This window comes from Tachyglossus aculeatus, chromosome X3 (genome assembly GCF_015852505.1).
Source record: "Tachyglossus aculeatus isolate mTacAcu1 chromosome X3, mTacAcu1.pri, whole genome shotgun sequence".
Lineage (NCBI taxonomy): Eukaryota > Metazoa > Chordata > Mammalia > Monotremata > Tachyglossidae > Tachyglossus > Tachyglossus aculeatus.
In genome coordinates, this window is record NC_052099.1 from 12651443 (window position 1) to 12671207 (window position 19765).

The 19765-nt window shown below is 42.7% G+C and overlaps 1 protein-coding gene across 1 annotated transcript in view; it reads right to left on the minus strand.

Moving 5' to 3' along the window:
- Positions 1-3863: 3863 nt before the first annotated feature.
- Positions 3864-19765, minus strand: part of SNX30 (sorting nexin family member 30) — a 112038-nt gene continuing 96136 nt past the window's right edge. Inside the window, exons 8-9 of the mRNA XM_038770230.1 lie at positions 13390-13542; positions 3864-10364 (exon numbers count right to left, since the gene is read on the minus strand). Coding sequence (XP_038626158.1) covers positions 10305-10364; positions 13390-13542 — 213 coding nt within the window. The 3' untranslated portion in view covers positions 3864-10304. The remainder of the gene's footprint in view (positions 10365-13389; positions 13543-19765) is intronic.

The window sequence follows — 19765 nt, forward strand, 5'->3', positions numbered from 1 at the left end:
CCCGACTCAAGTGGCACCGAAGCGACTTAGGGGAAACCACTGTTGTTTGATGAAGCCGCCGCGGAAGCAGCACAGGCTAAAATACTCCGTTTGCCTGAAGAAGAGTGGGAACATGAGAAAAGTTGTCAAGGTACTAGATCAATCAATCGTATTTATTGAGTAATTACTGTGTGTAGAGCACTGTATTCACTCAGCGTTCAATATAACAGAGTTGGTAGACACGTTTCCTGCCCACAGTCAGCTTATGGTCTGGGTTGGGGGAGATGTCGGGCAGTTTATAGATATGTATATTAGTGCTGTGGGGCTGAGGGAGGAGTGAATAAAAGGTGCAAATTCAAGTACAAGGGTGATGCAGGAGGGAGTGGGAGAAGTGAAAGTGAGGGCTCAGGGAAGGCCTCTTGGAGGAGATGTGCCTTCAATAAGGCTTTGAAGGTGGGGAAGAGTGATCTTCTGGCAGATATGAAGGGGGAGGGCATTTCAGGCAAGAGGCCGGATGTGGGCAAGGGGTCAGCTGTGTGATAGATGAGGTCAAGGTACAGTGAATAGGTTGGCACTAGAGGAATGAAGTGTGTGGGCTGGGTTGTAATAGGAGATCAGCGAGGTAAGGTAGGAGGGGGCAAGAGGACTGAGTCCTTTAAAGCCACTGTGGAGGAGTTTTTCTTTGATGTGAAGGTGGATGGGCAACCACAAGAGGTTCTTGAGTAGTGGGGAAACATGGACTGGATGTTTTCATAGAAAAATGACCTGGGTAGCAAAATGAACTATGGAGGACTAAAGTGGGGAAAGACAGGAGGCAGGGATGTCAGCAAGGAGGCTGATGTGGGAGTCAAGGCAGGCTAGGATCAGTACTTGAATTAACATGGTGGCAGTTCAGATGGAGAGGAAAGAGCATGTTTTAGTGTGATGTTGGTAAAGCTGAACTAACAGGATTTGGTAATGGATTGAATTATGTGAGTTGAATGAGAGAGATGAGTCGAGGATAATGTTAAGGTTACGGACTTGTGAGACAGAGAGGATGGTGGTGGTGTCTTCAATGATGGGAAAGTCAGGGGAAGGACAGCGTTTGGGTGGGAAGATGAGTTCCGTTTTGGACATGTTAAGGTTGAGACGTCGGCAGGTCATCCAAGTAGAGCTGTCCTGGAGATAGGAGGAATTAAGAGCCTGTGGAAAAGGAGAGAGATCGGGGCTGGAGATGTAGATCAGGTGAGCTTCCCCTCTTTACGGCACTCCTTTTCATGCTCCAACTTCCCCCTCCCACATTTTCAGAGAGTCATGTGGAGAATTATTGGCACTCTGGCACCTGTTTTCACTAATGCAGTGTTCTCAACTCCAACAGGTCTCCAAGCTGTGCTCAGGAGACTTTTTTATAGTATGTTTCTATGATTATTATTATTAATAATTGTTATTTCTTAAGCACTGTAGTAGATACAAGCTAATCGGTGCCACATGGGGCTCAGTAAGTAGGAAGGAGAACAGGTATTGAATCTCCATTTTGCAGATGAGGGAAGTGAGGCACAAAGTGAAGTGACTTGTCCAAGGTCACAAAGCAGACATGTAGCAGAGTAAGAATTAGAATACATGCCCATGCACTATCCACTAGGCCAAATTGCTTCTCTAACATTACAAAGGAGTGGAGCAATAGTGGGTGTTGGAATTGCAAAATTGTCAGCAGTATACCTGTCAACCTCATCCTACCCACTATGCATCAGGTATATACTTCATGCCCCAAAGTAGGCAGGAATAGGAGAGAAGCATATATATCTGGCCTTTATCCCCAGGATTTAAGGCTATGTCCATGTGGCTCACAGACAATTCCCATTGTACAGATGAAGTGAGGCACAGAGAAGTGAAATGACTTGCCCAAGGTCACAGAATGGACAAGTGGCAGAGCAGGGTTTAGAACCCAGGTCGTTCAGATTCCCAGGCCTGTGCTCTATCCACTGAACCACTATGCTAGACATTCTAGCCTCTACATCTGTGTAAGTATCCACCTAGGTAGGGAGACAACTGGTGTCCCCTAACAACAAGAGAAAAGATAGAGTTTTAAGCCAAATATATTAGATCTGTGTTTTGGGGTGGAGGCAAGAGTGAGGATGTAAAGATTGGTAAATAGGATCCTAGGTAGCACGTGGCTTTGTTTTTCTTTCATATGTATTTCTGATTTGGTGACTCACTTCTGGCATTTCTGTTTCAGCAGTTGTCCTACACAAAAGCTATGGCAAAGTACCAATCTCAGGTTGACTCGGAAGAGTCCCTCTATCATTTGAAAATATACTTAGGTTATAGTCAGGCTTTTCTGACGAGTGTGGAAAATTTCTTACTGGATTTTGTTTTTAAAGTCAGTCATGTTTTCCTACTCAGGACAGAATTTCTTTCTACTCTAGCATCTGAGGCAAAAAAATTACTCCAATATTACATCAATATTGATCCACTTCCCAAAAAGGTAACTTTTAAAGTACATATTGTTCTTTCTATAACTTATTCTTACTATTGTTACTAATAGTATTCATTAATCATAACTGTGGTATTTAAATGGTTACTTAACATGGGCCAAGCACTGATGTAAATATAATACACTCAAATCAGATACAGTTTTTGTCCCACTTGTAGGAGGAACAACAGGCATTTAATCCCCATTTCATAGATGAGGAAATTTAAGCCTAGAGAAGTTAAGTGACTTGCCAAAGGTCATACAGAAAGGCACAGGGCAAAGCCAGATCGGAATCCAGGTCTCTTGACTGCTCATTCTGTGCTCTTGCCAATGAGCCACCCTGCTTCTCTCTGATTTTCATGAAGAAAATTACTCCAGGTGCTCCTGTTAATCTGCATAGCCAACCAAAAATAAAATAAATATTCTAACCCTTATTCCTTATCTAACTTACCACTGCTATTCTCCCATGTAAACTACCCACTAGTGGCTTTGATTTAGCAAGCACATTTTACTGTAGTAAACTGTAAATAGCTTTCCCCCTGCTTAAATCCACACTAGAAAGAGTGCTTAGTAAATATTTCTTTCATTCATTTCTAACAACCTTCTGAGAAGCAGCTTGGCCTAGTGGATACAGCACAGGTCTGGGAGTCAGAAGGACCTGGGTTTGAATTCTGACTCTGCCACTTGGCTGCTGGGTGACCTTGGGCAGGTCATTTTACTTCTTTCTGCCTTAGTTCCCTCAGCTGTAAAATGGGGAGAAAGACTGTGAGCCCCATGTGGGACATGGACTGTGTCCAACCTGATTAGTGTGTATCTACCCCAATGCTTAGTACAGTATCTGGCATAGAGTAAGCACTTAAATACCATTATATATGGTATTTGGCAAAGAAATGGCAAAGCATGAGGTGAGAATTCTTTAGTTTTGTTGGGGAGGTGTTTGATAGTTCAAGTTCTTACAGATCATGTATGGATCAGGGCTGTCCAAGAGTTGTGGTTTTAGTGGCTATAGACTTCAGCATATTAAAAAAATGTAGCTAATAAACGAATACCCTTATTAGTGTTACTAGCTCATCACACAGAAACTAGGATAAATCAGACATTAAATTTGGAGGTGGGTAAGACCCAGGAACCGCAAGGTTTTCCTGTAGACATATGCACCCACTTGGGACCATGTCTACTAATTCTGTTGTATTACAATCCATTGTATTTGAGCGCTATACGAAGTGTTTGGGAGAATAGAACAGGGATGGTAGATGTGTTCCCAAGCACTCTGTACGGGCTCTGCATACAGTAAGTGCTCAATACCATTGAATCCTCATCATACTTGTTGACAGATTGAGTAGAGAGGACCGGCCTGTGAATTCAACTGTCCAAAAATGAGATATTTTTTTCTAGGAAACAGGAGAGGCAAAGCACAAAAAACCCCCCATAATTCAAGAAAAAAACCTTTTATTACATTTATTGGTCCATTCCTTTAAATTAACTGAGGTAAAGAAACGTTTTTAAAAAATTTACAAGCTAATAGTTTGTCAAGCAATACAAATGATTTTACTTCAAAGTGTAATACTAATCTCATAGTAAACAATGAATAGAATCTATATTTATACACTATGACAAAGGAGAACAGAAACATTGTGCCAGCATCAGAAGTTTTAAAATAACATAGAGCTCATGAGTATTTGTAACAAAAAGAAAGCCGAAAGTTTAAAGGTTGGTAATTACATGAAACAAGACCAATACAATTTGTAAATTACCCACTAGCTAATTTACACTCATACACTCTCACATACACTCCCAAACACACATTTTTCACAGCTTTTGTTTTGGTTTAACGGTAGGAGAGGGGAAGGAGAAAACCATTTACAGAGAAGTTCTCTATTTCTACAAACTGGTTAGTTTTTGCTTTTTTCTTCTAAAAAAGTCAGCAATACAGTACACAGTTTGGGCACCTAAGTAAAAATTTTCATCTTTGTGCTGAAACAGTTACAAGTAGAAGTTCAAAAAAGCTTGCTGGCAGAAGTTTGTCATGGGAATATATGTGTGTGCGTGTGTCTATGTATGTCTAAGTGTTCTCTAAATGCATTCCCAACTCCCAGAAGTCACTGCTGCAGGCACATAGGAAGGAGAATGAATGATGGGAACTTCACAAACTTGGAAGATACTGAGTTACCCACCATACAGTCAAAACAAAATGACACTATAAGGTGATGCTGGCTTTTTGCACTTATGAAAGCCTATTTTCCTCACTGACTACAATCCAGGTACCAAATTTGCGTGATTTTCTGTGGGTTTTGGCATTAAATGCTTTGTGAATATTTCCAAAGCTTTTACTCTTAGGCACCCATTTTTTTTTTAAAAAAAGCTGCTCCTTTGCTAAAAGTGTAGTTGTTAATACTGTTACCACTCAACTTTTACATAGTAAATAGATCTCAAAAAACAAATGTCCTGTTTAACTCATCATCAATACTGTGCCTGTATTTTGCCATCAAAATGCCAAAAAACTATTAATCTTATCTTATATACTTCCAAACAAGATCTTTTTGTAGTCCCCATTTTCCACATTATCAAAAATATATTTGGCAAAGACAACATTTTTTTCCCTTGAAAGGGATTTTTTGATTATAGGCCAACTTTCAATGTGACTTTTTTAAGGGGACTAGCTTTAGTGTTAAAACTTAGCAGATATCTAAGACAGTAATAGGAGCCATGAAATCATCTCAAAGTAGAGATAGTATTTAACAGTCTACAGCATTTTTTAATTTGGGACCATAGTTTAGTGATGAGAATCCAAGCATTTTCTATAGCAGTGCCATCAGCATTTAAGGCAGGGAGGGCTATACTAGCTAGGTAGCCCATTCTCTTAAACCACACAAGATAATGCTTAGCTCATTTAGAGTATGACTATATATATATATGGAGAGAGAGAGAAAAAAAGTGCTCATTGGTAAAGGATTTGGGGATTGTGACAGTTTCTATTGGTGTAGCCTGGGTCCTAAGTAAATTTCCAATGGAGAGGTTTGTCAAACCACTCTAAGCCTTCCTGTCAGAGGGAATTAAGACTCCCTAATGAAGATCCAGCCTGTGTACTACAATTCTGACCTACTGTGCCTGGAAAACATCTCAATGGGCAAGGGGAGGTTTTTGCAAAAGGGACAAAGGTTGGAGAGGTGAACTGTGGTGATGTTCCCATCAGTGACAAAGGGAGCAGGGAAGGCTAGGTCAAGGGTTTCTTAAAATACACTTCTGACACTTACAGATTTAGTAAAGGGTATTTATGCCTGACAAAACAGCTTGGTTAGTCCTCTGCCATCTCTACTGAGAGAAGAGAAGGGAGAGAAAACAGATTCCCGTAATGTGTATTGCCATGTCACAGAGTTTTATAACTGAAAAGGCTAGGCTTTGCCACTACCTTCCCACCATACACACACACACACACACACACACACACTCTCTCTCTCTCACACACACACACACACACACACACACACACACACACACACATTTGCCAGCCTTATTTCCCTGGGAAACTAAAGGTAGTTTATAGCAGTCATGTCATTAACAGATCAGCCAGTGGCCACAGGCACTTGATCTGTGGGACTAGGCAGGTGAGGCCTCAACTCCAGAGCTGCAAAGAGCTTTCTGGAAAATGGGAAGGGAGCAAGTTTCCATGAGTGTCTGTGCTGCTCTGGGACCTAGGACTTTTTTGGTGGGTGGGGGGGGGGCCAGTCTCAACTGCCACCTTCCAATTAAAAACTGAAACAGAAGCAGTGGCTCAGCCTAAGACTGCAGCCCAGATACCTCTTGGTCTCAACATCCTACAGCAGCACTGGAGGGGAAGGGAACCAGATATGCTGTGGGGGAACCCCCCACCTTCCTTCATACCACAGAGATCCCATCAACTTTCTCAGGAAAGTTGAGATAGGGAAGAAGGCTTAAAAAATCTATATAGCTGGTTTTGAGTGTCTTGAAGAAAACAGACTCAATCAAATGGATCTGAGCCACTGTTTTGCCTCAGTGTCTATACCTTCTATACCTAAGGCAGATATTTGGACTGGCAGGGCAGGTCACTCAAACCCTGGCTGTCCCTAATGCTGTGCTATATGTATGTGCTATGTACTATGTCCCTTTGTCTGGCTAGGCTAGAAGTTCTAGATACGCCAAACTGACTGTGACAAGACACCAAGCCTAAGGAACGTCCCACAAATACCCTTCCAAGACCTTCACGACCAGCGCAACTATGCTATTCTCTAGTTTCTCCACAGAAATAGTGGGGATTGAGGACACAGGCAAGTGAAGCACTCCATTTCAATTGTTTCTAAACTACAGGTGTGCTAAAAGTCTGGCTCAAAAAAGACTGCCTCTACTTACTAAATAACACACTACTTGAAGGGTGCTTGTCTCTTGGTCCAGCTAAAAGTATGAGACTATAAGATCTGTCAGCATCATCACAAAGAGTCTGAAGATTTGAAAGAGCCACCTATAATAACTCCTTTTTGCAGAGTAGGAAAACTAGCCCCAAACTGGTTTCTAGGATTCCTCACCAGAAAAATAGGAAAAACACACCAGGATGCTATTCCCGGTTACTTGCTACCACAGTGGTAAGTGGAGTATTTTTCAAGCCACAAAACATTAACTGCATCCCTGCCCCTTTTGACCCAGTTCACTCGCTCCATTGGTCTTTTGGGACAGTCCATTTTTTTAAACAAAAATCTCCTTTGTGAAAGGAGGGACAAGGTTTCCTGGGAACTAATCAGGATATATGAAACTTCTTCATGAAGGAGAGAGAGAGAGACTTTAAACATACCCCAGCGTCACCGGAAGAGATGCTCTTATCCTTTCTGGGCTGTTAAAATGTTCTCAAGTCCCAGATCCTGTCTCTTCCTCCTCTTCAAGAAGTGCTGGTGCTCCACGACAATTTCTGCCTACTGCTCACTTCAGCGAAAACGGGAAGAGGAGCTTATTCAAACCAGGCTTGAGGCTTTGGGGAAGGAAGTGCTGAGGCAATGTGGTAGGTATTCATTTGCTCCACCATCATGCAGGAATGAGTGTTTTAGTAACTTTGGCACAAGTGACAGTACAATTTTTACATCTCTCAAATGAAATGGGTTCACCAAGCTGACCAAATAAAAATGCAGAGATACAGGTTAGCACTTGATTTATCTGCCCCCCAGGAAATGGGGGGAGGCAGTAGGTGTGGGAGGGGTTAAAAGCCACCCCAAGTAACAAATTATACCTGTACCACTCCCTAAACCTTCTAGCCTGACCAGAAAAGGTTTCCCCATCAAGCATCAAAGGACTCTTCTTGTAAGTCTTCTTTTACCCAAGGGGCAGTATGTAGCTGGTGATAATGCCACCACTCTACTCTGATCAACTGGGGGCAAGATATTGCCTTGCTCCAATATGACTTGGTGTATTGAAGCAGTGAGCAGAATTCACCATCTGGCATGTAGATTTAGTTACATCTCTATGCACAGGTAAGTGATCAATACAACAACAAAAAAAGCCAACATTAATTGAATCCCTTGCAGAAGAACTCTGCTTTTGTTGCCTAAAATAATAAAAGGGGAAAGAGAATAAGAACTAAAACTGGCCTTCCACACACAATAGCTTATATGGTAGGAAGACTTCTTTACTTCATATACCGTTTATTGGACAGCATTTCAGCATAGGACATATTGGTTTTCTTTTTTTTTTTTTTGCCAGACAGAAGATCAGTTTTAGTTCTTATTATAGCTGCCAGTCCCAGCTCTCATATTCTTAGGCAATATGACAGCACTATATTTTTAAAGCACTTATTCCACAGAGCCAAATCCAAAAATGTGCATTTCTCTCATTACCAAGCAAATGTATTCCTACTCAATTCCAAATAAGGTCAGTCAAGTATCTTTTTGAAAAGCACATTAAATCTCTCTGCAGTCTACAAAATTGGCAACTAGGACCTAGAAATGTAATCTGAACATTAGCATGATGAATTCAGGAGGTAGAATGAGAAGCTGAAGAGCTATTCATCAGAAAGAAAAAAGAAAAAAAATTGACAGAGTAGATGGATTTTTCTTAAATACCATTTACAAACGCACATACTTCAAAAGGATATTTCTAATTGTACCAAGTTAAGAGTTTAACTGGAGGCTTTCAGTCAGTTTTGCTGCTAGGGTCTGCTAGCAAATCAGTGTAAGAAAATCTAAAAAGGCCCCTACTTCAATGATATCCTGGACAAAACAAGGATAACAGTCCTTTTTTAAAAAAAGGAACAAACTTACAATGAATAGTGCAACAACTAATGAACCAAATTAAGCAGAATCTTGAGCTTATTGGACACAGTCCTGCAGGCATATTTATTCACAGATTATTTGCACTGTCTTAAATTGGTTGTTTTGGGCCTGTATTTTGGGAGTCAATTATCACACGGTAAGTGCTTAATACCTTAGCTCATTTCTGTAAAAATTAGACTGTGTCTAGCAACTCACAGACACACAAATGCTCCACTGAAGTCCATGACTGAACTTTGCAGGGGTCAAAGTCACAGCATGAACAGACCCCCCCAAAAAAAAAAAACAATCACAATTAGCACAATGGGCTAAATACGACTTTGGCCAAGGAGACTCTAAAGATTGTATCAACCCCGGAAATTACTGTGATCTGAGGCAACCTTAAGTCAACACAAAACTCAGTGTGCATCACTTAAGGGGCTCTTCAGGAACTGACTTGCTTTCTCCAGAGTAAAAAATAAATAGGGGTGAAGCACTCCTTATTGGCCATCCACAATATTTTTTAAATGTGGATGAGGGATTGGGTGGAAGTAAGTGCTCAATAAATATCACTGACTGACAAGAGGCCAAAACATTTACATACCCTTGCAGTACTTCAATTCTCAGACATGTTTTAAGGCAAGTTTTGCACAGCAGACACTTGAGGTGGAACTTTTCAGCAATCAAATCTGTGAAAGCACTTGCAAATACTTTGGCTTTTGGCCTCAAATTCTTTCAACCCTAAAGAGATTTAACAAAAACCCAAAGAAATGTCAGACATTTTCAACTGACAAGGGATTTCAAATCACTGACTTCAAGGACAAAGAGGGGGGAAAAAATTAAATTGGCATTTGCTCTGAGCTTAGTGATGTTATGTAACGCTAAGGCGTTATTTCCATGCACCTTTCTTACTAACAGGTACATTGTATATTTCAACTCAAGTAAAAGATCATATCAAAGAGGACCATGAACACATGATATTCCTTAGAAAAAGGGCTGCATACCCCACTCACAACCATAGGCCATGCTTGCATCATAAACTTACAACACATATCATCAACATATTTCTGTTGTGCCTACTTGGCACAAACCGAAACACCCACCTTGAGAGTGTGGGTGGAGTACAGTACACAGAGCTGCCTCCCATCCTGCCTCCCCAAAAATCAGGAGCCATATTTCCCTACTTTACTGAAAGTAGCCCTCCTTTCACCCATAATGGGTTGGTAATGTCAGATTGGCACCTTGTGATCTCATTTTGCTTTATGCCTGAAAACCTAGCATCCCATTGATTAGGTCCCTTCAGAATGCAGGAGTAGGTTTTCTTTACCATGAGATGATCATATCTGTACCCCCTTCACTGTGAATCCATGGTTACACCAGGAGGAGATGGAGAATACAACGATTTGGGGGTAACTATAGAAAACACTGAAGTCAAACAATTCTACGGTGAGGGAAGGAATATTGGGACAACAATAGAAAAGTTTCAATGGGGGTCTGTTCCAAATTCTTGAACACAGATGGCATTCGTCAGTCACATGTCATAGTGCAAAGTGATGTTCCAGAATGTGTGTTTAGTGGTACTGTGCACTGGTGTAGCAGAAGTCTGTGGACCACAAAGGAACTTTTTATTTGGTCTCTTGCTTATCCTGTAGTAGTGGTATAATCGACTCCCACGCCATAAGGCACTGCAAAGACAACACACACAGACAGTGTCAGACTCACAGTTCAGTGTCAGGTTCCTGGCCAGATCTCAGTTTTAGATCTCAATCCTGCTTGGCCACTTGGGCCTTTCAAACTGACGAAACTACCCCATTCTCCACCAGAGCCATTAAAATGGGTGGTATCAGAAATAGTAGGAATGCAACATTTGCTTCCAATAGCACCAATCTTCTCTACTCTGTTATTCATTCAATCGTATTTATTGAGCGCTTCCTGTGTGCAGGGTACTGTACTAAGCGCTTGGAAAGTACAGTAAAGCAATAAAAATGTTAGCAATACATATGATTTGGCAGATCCTACTCTTGGAACAAGATAGGTGTGTGGACCAACACACATGCCTGCAAAAGGAGAAATAAAAGGCCTTACTGCTCCCATTGAGTGGGCAGGCTCAGGACATAATGGGCTATAGTAGTACTGGAGTTATCCTCAGGCTCGAAGATCACACCACCAGCAGCCCACATCCATGAGTGTGTCACAGAGAAAGTCTCCTACACACTTGGCCCATGAAAATATAGGAGTATACGTCTTCTAGCCCCTTGCCATTCATCTAAACCACTGCTCAGACATCAAAGATTAAATGGGGAAAGGTGTATGCTACTGCCAGCAGGACATGTGCTTGGGTTATTTTTGCAGTAGCATATGCTGTTATACACAGGGTAGGGCCCAGCCCCAGGGTCCTAGCGAAGAGATTCCAGAGAACTCTCCTCCTCGCCTACCTCAACAGGGTTTCCTGGGACAGATGGCTTTGAGTGATGAAATCCACAGCACAAAAATGGGGAGGGGAGGTTATACTGGGACACCAGCTTGGGTTTTCTCAGGAGGAGGAAGGAGGGTGGGTGTGTCTAGTGAAGGACACTTATGCAGGGGGGAGACTCTTTAGATGGAAGAAGATGTCTATAGGCCACAACACTCTTGAAGAAGATGGGGAAAGATTATTTCTCCCCACTTGGGAGACTCAGTGGGAATGGAGGAAACAAAAAGGGGGTGGAGACAGAGAAAAGAGGTTATTCACTTTGTACCTTAAGGAAACCCAAAAAAACTGGAGAATAAGAGCCTGCTTGTTGGAGAAACACCATGTTGTGATCATTTTGGTCATGGTGTACACCTGGCACTAGGGCAACAGCTGTTCAGAGGTGGTGCCTCCAACTTACTGGAACTTAATTATCAAAGACTCTCGCATGAGCATATCCTTAAAATCCATTAGCCCTAATCCTCAAGAATGATGAAACACTACACCTTGAGGGCAGAGACTGTATCTTCTAGTGGATAGAGCACAGGCCTGGGAGTTAGAAGGATGTGGGTTCTAATCCCAGCTCCGCCACTTGTCTGCTGTGTGACCTTAGGCATGTAACTTTACTTCTCTGTGCCCCATGTGGGACAGGGACTGTGTCCAGCCTGATTAGTTTCTATCTACCCCAGCACTTAGAACAGTGATAGACACATAGTAAGCACTTAAATAATAATAATGATGATGGTATTTGTTAAGCACTATGTGCAAAGCACCATCCTAAGCACTGGGATAGATACAAGGTTATCAAGTGTCCCACGTGGGACTCACAGTCTTAATCCCCATTTTCCAGATGAGGTAACTGGGGCACAGAGAAGTTAAGTGACTTGCCCAAAGCTGACAAGTGGGGGGGAGGGGGGGTGTCAGGATAAGAACCCATGATTTATAATTAAGTTAAACAAGATTCTTGGCCAAAATTAGGGAACAACAAATGCTCTCAATGCAGGAGATCATGTGATGGCCACACAACCACAAAATACTGCTATTCAACATCTCATTCTTGATACTCATACACTTGAAACCTCATCCTTCCCCCACCCCCATACCACATACATACATATTTTCCTGAATGAAATAACTGTTGCAGGGCTAACTTACCTGGCCATTTTTCACTAAGCATATGCACTGACTGAGGCAGCCAGTTATCTTCCTCACCCTGCAATAAGCTTTAGAGGTCTTGACTGGTAAGTGGACCACCAGATCCCAATAAAAATAGTGAAAACCCATCAGCTTATACTAGATATCATTAGTCAAAGTTTACTATGCACTCAGTGGTTAAGAGATAAAACATGTTAAAAAAAAAAAGCAAGGCAAAGTAATTTCTGAACTGCCAAATTCTGCTACCTGTTAGGACGCTTATTAAATGAACTGAGTCATTCTCTAGCATAAGGTAGAGAAAAACCAGTAGGGAGACGAATCAAAATTGAGCTGCTGGCCTTCTCCCACCTAAGGGGACACCATGCTACTGCTGCCTTCTTTAATCTTGTCTGGGCACTGCCAGTCTGGAAGAGCCAAGCATGGCCCAAATAACCCCAAGCCTTGCAAGCTCATTTAGGGCTTTACTGCAACCTAACTGAAGGCTGGAAGAAAGCTCTGTGAAAGTGGTCCCTACCAAGATATGTAGGACTCCCCATTCCCACTCCCCCAACCTCCCCAGCCCTGCCAAAATACTGACTGATAAATGTATGCTGGACAGCAGCTGTTAAAAATTTAACGGTAGAGATGTTGCTTCCGCAAACAGTGTGTGTAAATGAGCACTCTTCCCAAAATCTCTACTCTGTACGATCATTTACAATAGGACTGGTAAAGTATAGACAATTGTACTGTAGTACAAGCAACCACCTAGACCTACTGGTGAAAATGGATAAGACCCACTGTCCAAACTCTAAATGACCATTTAGGATTCACCTGACACAGACAAAGAATCCTACCATGTCACACACTTTTGATGACTGCTCCTTTCAGAACACAGTAGTTACCAGAAAGGGAAAGGGGAGGGTGAAAGAAGGCACGCTCATGAGTTCTCCTCAGCTCAAGTACCTTTTCTTGGTAGGCGTGCAGAAAGGAAGTGTGTAACATTTTCCACTATCTTACAGAGTGGAGAACACAGCTTTTTTCTGGGGCCATTTAAGCCCCATTAATTAGCAGTTTCTTATTAATAATATAGTCACAGTCCTGTTAAAGGGCTACAGTGCATTCGTTACCTTCTCGTAGTATTGGATGTTTTTGTCAGCCATTCCCATAAGCAGCTGCCGAAAATCCTGCCTTTTGTTGTTCTGCCATCTTTCCATATCTGCTTTCAAGTCAGCATTGAAACATTCAACTCGATCCTGGCACTTTTCAACATCAGTTGGCACCTGGAAGAAAAATACAAATGGGAATTTTTTTTTCAGGAAAATATAGTGGGGAGAGAAAGAACTGTGGAAGAGAGGTATGGGAGGGTGCAAGAGAGCAGAAGAGGAAGAAAAAGAGAGGAGGAGGGAGAGAGATGGGTGAGAATGAAGGAGAAGGGGAAAGCAAGTGAGCTAGAGAGGTGTGGTGTTGAGGGGGGTATGGGCAGAAGAAATTGGACACATACAAGGTATTTGGAATAACTGGTTTCTCATCTCCTACAAATTTTCTGCTCATAAATGAAAGGTTGGAATAACAAGATAAAGTGCCATATGAGAGCATCCATACTCTCCAAATCCTCTTTCTTCTGGTGCCCAATCAAGAGAGAATTTATTCTTCAAAAATGAGTGGAGCAATGGAGTTTAATGTTCCGATACTTCACAGAAACAGTTAAGGTCAACATTTACCTTGTACTCTGATCCAAATAGCTCATGATCAATTTTGCCTTGATTTGGGGATCTCTGATTAATTGTCATCTTAAGGAAAAAGAAAACAATCAAAATGTACAGAAAAATGTGTGTTTACTTGTACATTTTCCTGTTTGTTTTTTGGAAGCCATTTCCCCAAGAAGAGAACACTTAGTAAAGGTACACTGCTTTCCTATTGATGAGCTTTCTCCTCCTAGTATAACTGAAGCCTGAGGTCTAAATAGCTACCCTTGTCCTTAAAACAGACAAGGAGTGAGCTCTTTGCTTACCACATGGATGATCAAACAGACAACCAAAAGTCAGTCATGAAAACAGCTGGGTCAAGTATCCACCTGCCCAAGCCTGCATCCCAAAGAACAACCTCACTTCTCATGCTCTGATCTATAAATGGAAGCGTCTGTACACATTGCATCATCAACAATAATAGTCTGGTCTTTGTGTCCTGGGATGAGGGCTGCATGTGTGATGGGGTGAGTTTCCTTTCTGAGGCACTAAATCAATAAAATATGGAGAAGGATCCATTTTAAAATGCAGAACCCCTTCCTCTCTCCATCTGCCGGGCTCCAAGGATAAGCTATCACAAACCTGGACAGAGAGAGTGTTGTGGGACCTGTGTTATTACGGAAAGGGAGAAGGATTAAGAACTAGCAGTGAGGCTCTCCCCCAGAGAGTCCCCAATGCCTTCGGAAGGGCAGGGTCGAGCGAAGCTGCAGGGAGAAGCCAGGCTCAGGTAAGCTCTCCAAAGCCACGACCCCTGACCCAGTTGTGAAATCAAGCCACCATGGCCAGGAGCAACTCCAGGCCAGCTCAGGGACTAGTTATTCCTACAGCGCTGGCCCCCAGGGAACTGTCTAGTTGCCTAGTCCAACACCAGATTCACCCTCAAGCGTGGGGCCTCTCAAAACCCTCCATTCAAGATGACCTAGCAGAGCTCACAGGTCTGAGTCTGTGGGAGAAGATTTAGCCTGTCAGGATCAACTCTGCGAGCACTCAAATCCCCCTAGACTGTGAGCCCATTGTGGGCAGGGATTGTCTCTCTCTATTTGCTGTATTGTACTTTCCAAGCGCTTAGTACAGTGCTCTACACACAGTAAGCACTCAATAAATATGATTGAATGAATGAATGGGATGAGCCCGACTCAGAGCACGTCTTGCTCGGTTCTGAAAGGGTTGAAAAGCCGGCCTCACTCAGAGGATACGGACGCCTGAGAAAGGCAGCCATTTCAGGGCTCAGGAAATAGCATGTCACGTGACATCAATTAAAATGGTTGGGTGTGGTAGGAACTGGATGGTGGGGGGAAGAAGAAGGCTGTCCATTGTGGAAGATGTAACTAGGAGGCTTAGTCAGGCTGAGAGAGAAAGAAAAGCAACAAAAGTGCAAGTCAATCATGGGGGAAATAAACTTCCTCAAGCCCCACAATGAAGGAAATATGCCCAGTTCCCAGAAAGGGAACTCTACTGACTTTCCTCTATTGGGGGGAAAAAAAAAAAAAAAAAATCACCCTCTTCTTTTGCTTTGCTGCTGCAACTCAAACACTTGTGATTTGCTGACGTAAACAGGAGGGAGTGTCATAGTTTCACTTCTTACAGCTGGCCCCTTCTGCAGGCTGCCATCTTGGCAAACTGAGCCGGTGCCAAGGTTGAGCAGCAGAGCCTGGTGTCCTCGGGTTCGTGTATCTAACACAGTGAGTATGAGCTGGTTCCTATTTTGGTCCAGCTACATCTGGCTCACATTTCAGCAGCTGTGGGAAATTTCCTGGCTCTAACCCAGTTCTTTATTCCCACAACTACTTCTGCAAAGAGAAGAAAAAGAGCCTGGGCATCAGAAGGGCCCGGGTGCTAATCCACGCTCCGCCACATACCTGCTGTGTGACCTTGAGGAAATCAACTCCTCTGGGCCTCAGTTACCTCATCTGCAAAATGGGGATTCAATACCTGTTCTCCTTCCTACTTCGACTGTAAGCCCCATGTGGGACTTTATTTTGTATCTACCTCAGCACTTGGTACAGTGCTTGGCACATGGTAAGTGCTTAACATATACCACTATTATTAGTGCCCGTATAGTATTACTAATAGAAAGATGTCAGGTCCTTAGCATTCCCTCTCAGGAGAAGTGTAGGGCATTTCGGCTAATTCACAAGAACCATATGAGTCAAGAACTTTGGAAGCTTTATTTTTCTGGATTTCTTAATCTTTTTCACCTATTAAAAAAAGGTGTACCCAAAGCACAAAGCAAAAAACTGTGACCATAATTCCTCTTTTTTCTGAGGTCTGATGATGAAATCACTCCAGACCCTTAGTGTCAGATATATTTAGCTTGACACTTCTGTAAAATTGGCCAGAGCAGAAGTTTTATGAGTGAAAACAGAAAGCTGAAATAGTTACTTCCTGTCTCTGAGGGCAGAAGCCACCTAATTCCATGCTGTATTAGGAGAAAATAGGGCATACGCCTCTCCCACTTTTGCCAAATAAGCACTTGCTGCCATTCATGCAACAATCTGGAGGTTTTGTACAAAGCCAGGGTTCTGTTGACTCTCTCCTTTCTCTTGCACATCACTCCTTTAGTGCATCCAAGCACTCTTGAAATCAAAACTTCCTTCATGCTTGACTCTTGCCCTAACCAACTGGGAATGAGATGGCAAAGTCCGACTACTCCTAGCCTGAGATGTGCTTCTTAACCACACTCTTCACTATGCAAACAACAACTTCAAAGTACCTGCCTTGTGTACTGATTGATATTCACTGGTCACTGTTTTGAGCTCGATATCAACATGTTCATTTTAGAGCATATGCTCCTAGGAAGGAAGAGACTGCATTCTTTAAATAACAATATCCAGCACACCACCATACCAGCTTTTCCAAAGGCTTTAAGACAGATGAAATTCCTGGCACTTCAACTTCTCTCCACGACTACAGGTTTCCCCAATACTGGTTTAGAAATGAGGAAAAACCATAATAGGCTATTTCAATTTCCTTTAGCCCAGCTAGTTATGTTGGCCATGATTTTTTCCTTTCACATAATTAAAACGCCCCCAACCCAGTGATGGCAATACAAAACACAACCCCAATCTGCAATGGCTCCCTACCTGACCAATGCAGCCCTTATAGAGAGCAACTGAGAAACCTCAGCAACACAGTTCCTTTCACCATTTGTAGAAGTCTCAAGCCCTGCACTCTGAGTACTCCCTCACTTAAAAGGGCAAATCAGGAGAGGACTGAGCTTCCCCTTCCCCCCCCACCGCCAAAGGCTGGATGGTTTCCTGATTATTTTATTTTTAATTCCAAGAAAAGGGAGAGAACCTATCATCTCCCGTGTTGCTCAACGACTTTGGCATCCTCTAGAAAAAGCACTTGTTACCCTAAGCACCACAGTTAATGGAGTCTCAATGGGTATTTAGCACAGTGCTTCTTCTACCCATTCTTGATCATGAAAAGCCATCTCCGGGTGAAAGGGGAGGGAAGAAATCTGGCATATCACTGGTAATAATAATTATAATGATGGTATTTGTTAAGCACTTACTATGTGCTAAGTGCTGTTCTAAGCACTGGGGTAATCAGGTTGTCCCACATTGGGCTCACAGTCTTAATCCCCGTTTTACAGATGAGGTACCTAATACCTCAGGCATTGGTACCTAAGGCAGCCTGATGAGTAGAAATTGGAAGAGTGTTGCACTCAATCGTATTTTTTGAGTGCTTACTATGTGCAGAGCGTTGTACTAAATAAACACTTGGGAGAGTACAATATAACAGTTGGTAGACATGAGCAAGCCCACTAGTTGAACAAGGTCTTTTTCTTTCTCGTAAACAACATGGGAGGGGGTATGGATTTCACATCCATCTCTTCAGCCACTCTCACATGCATCCAAACCCCCTCCTCAAACCCCGTCTCCCTGCCTCCCCCATCCCTTGCCCCTAACAACCTGGCCACCTACTTTATTGATAAAATTGACACCATCGGGCATGATCTCCCTAAAATCTCCCCTGCCCCTCTCCCTTCAACTCTTTCCCAGCAGTATCTCTAGGGGATACACAGTAAGCACTTGATAAATATGACTGACATACATGGATAGGCTCTTATTAGTAGCATCATTTTCAAATGTGAAAAATATCTATATAGCTAGACCTTTCAATGCTGTGTCAGGGAAGTGGAAGGGGTGTATGCCCACCTTGAGGTGGCTACCATTTCTCTGAGATTCTGGTATCCCAAAAGGTACCTTGCTGGTCAAGCTGAAGAAGTAAAGGACAGGCCGAACTCTGGGGCAGGAGTGCAGGAGGCAAAGGCTAGAAGCTGATGTGCCAGGCAGGATAGCTTGGTATCCCTCAGCTTCCAGCACATACACTAGTCAGTCAATCGTATTTATTGAGCGCTTGTGTGCACAGCACTGTAGTAAGTGCTTGGGAGAGTACAATATAACAATAAGATGCATTTCTGCCCACAACGAGCTTACAGTCTAGAGGGGGAGCTAGACATTCATATAAATAAATTACAGATACGTACATAAGTGTTGTGGAGCTGGGAGGGGGAGAAGAGGAAAACAGGGCTTAGTCCGCTCAATTTAAGTCATTCCAGATTGAGAGGACACTCAAAGATACACTAGAGAAAGGAGATGCAGTGTCTAATACCTCATGGTCAGAACATTCTTTATGTCAATCTCAATCCCTTCTAGAGCACTGCCCAAGGGTGTTGATTTTTTTATGGTATCTGTTAAGCACTTACTAAGTGTCAGGCACTGTACTAAGCACTGGGGTAGATACAGTCCATGTCCCTCATGGGACATTCAGTCTTAATCGCCATTGTACAGATGAGCGAACAGAGGCACAGAGAAGTTAAGAGACTTGAGCAAGGTCACACAGAAGACAAGTGGCAGAGGCAGGATTAGAACCCAGTTCCTTCTGACTCCTAGGCCTGTGCTCTACCCACTAAACCAGGCTGCCTCTCAAAGAATGTGTCAAAGAATCCATTGGGGTTTGGACAGCTCTCCCCATCACCCTCCATAACCCACACTACTTCCAGCACATAGTCCTTTGGCCTGATTCTACTAGTGGAGAGGTTGGAGAGAGAAGCGAAGAACTTGTCTTCAAGATTTTACCTCTCAATTCCAAAAGAAAAAAAAAAGGGGTGGTGGTGGGGAGGGAGGGAGAAGAGAAGCAAAAGGATGCATCAGGGCCAAATCTTCAAGGGAATACAGTCTCTTTAAATTGCCTCTTTTGGCCACTGGTTGCAGCACTCATGGGGACACTATGTACAGATTTAAATATCCTTCTCAGTATTTCTCCTCTGAGTTTTTCCAGTATCTGACTTGGGCCTTGAAAACTTCAGTCAGTGCAGGATTCTACCTAATTCCATCCCATTTACTCAAAAAAAAAAAAAACCCCAACAAAATTTAGGGGATGTGCTTGACTTTAGGACATATCTGAAGGATGTGATAATTCTGGCTTAAAATTGTGAAATCGGGCCCCAGAATAAAACATTTGGCACTGTACTTGCTATCTCAAGTAGAGAAAGGCTGAGGTAGCCAGGGCTGTTCTTAGGAAGTGGCCCCCTCACTTCGTTCCTACTTAAAATGTGTCTGTTTGTTGTTATATTGTACTCTCCCAAGGATTAGTACAGTGCTCTGCACACAGTAAGCACTCAAATACAATTGAATGAATGACTAGCCATTACCGCCAATTGCTCCCGACAAGACAACTCCCACTTTCCCAGCACAAGGGGAAGTGACACTTACATGACTGATTCTTCCCCATGTGCCCCCCCTCACAT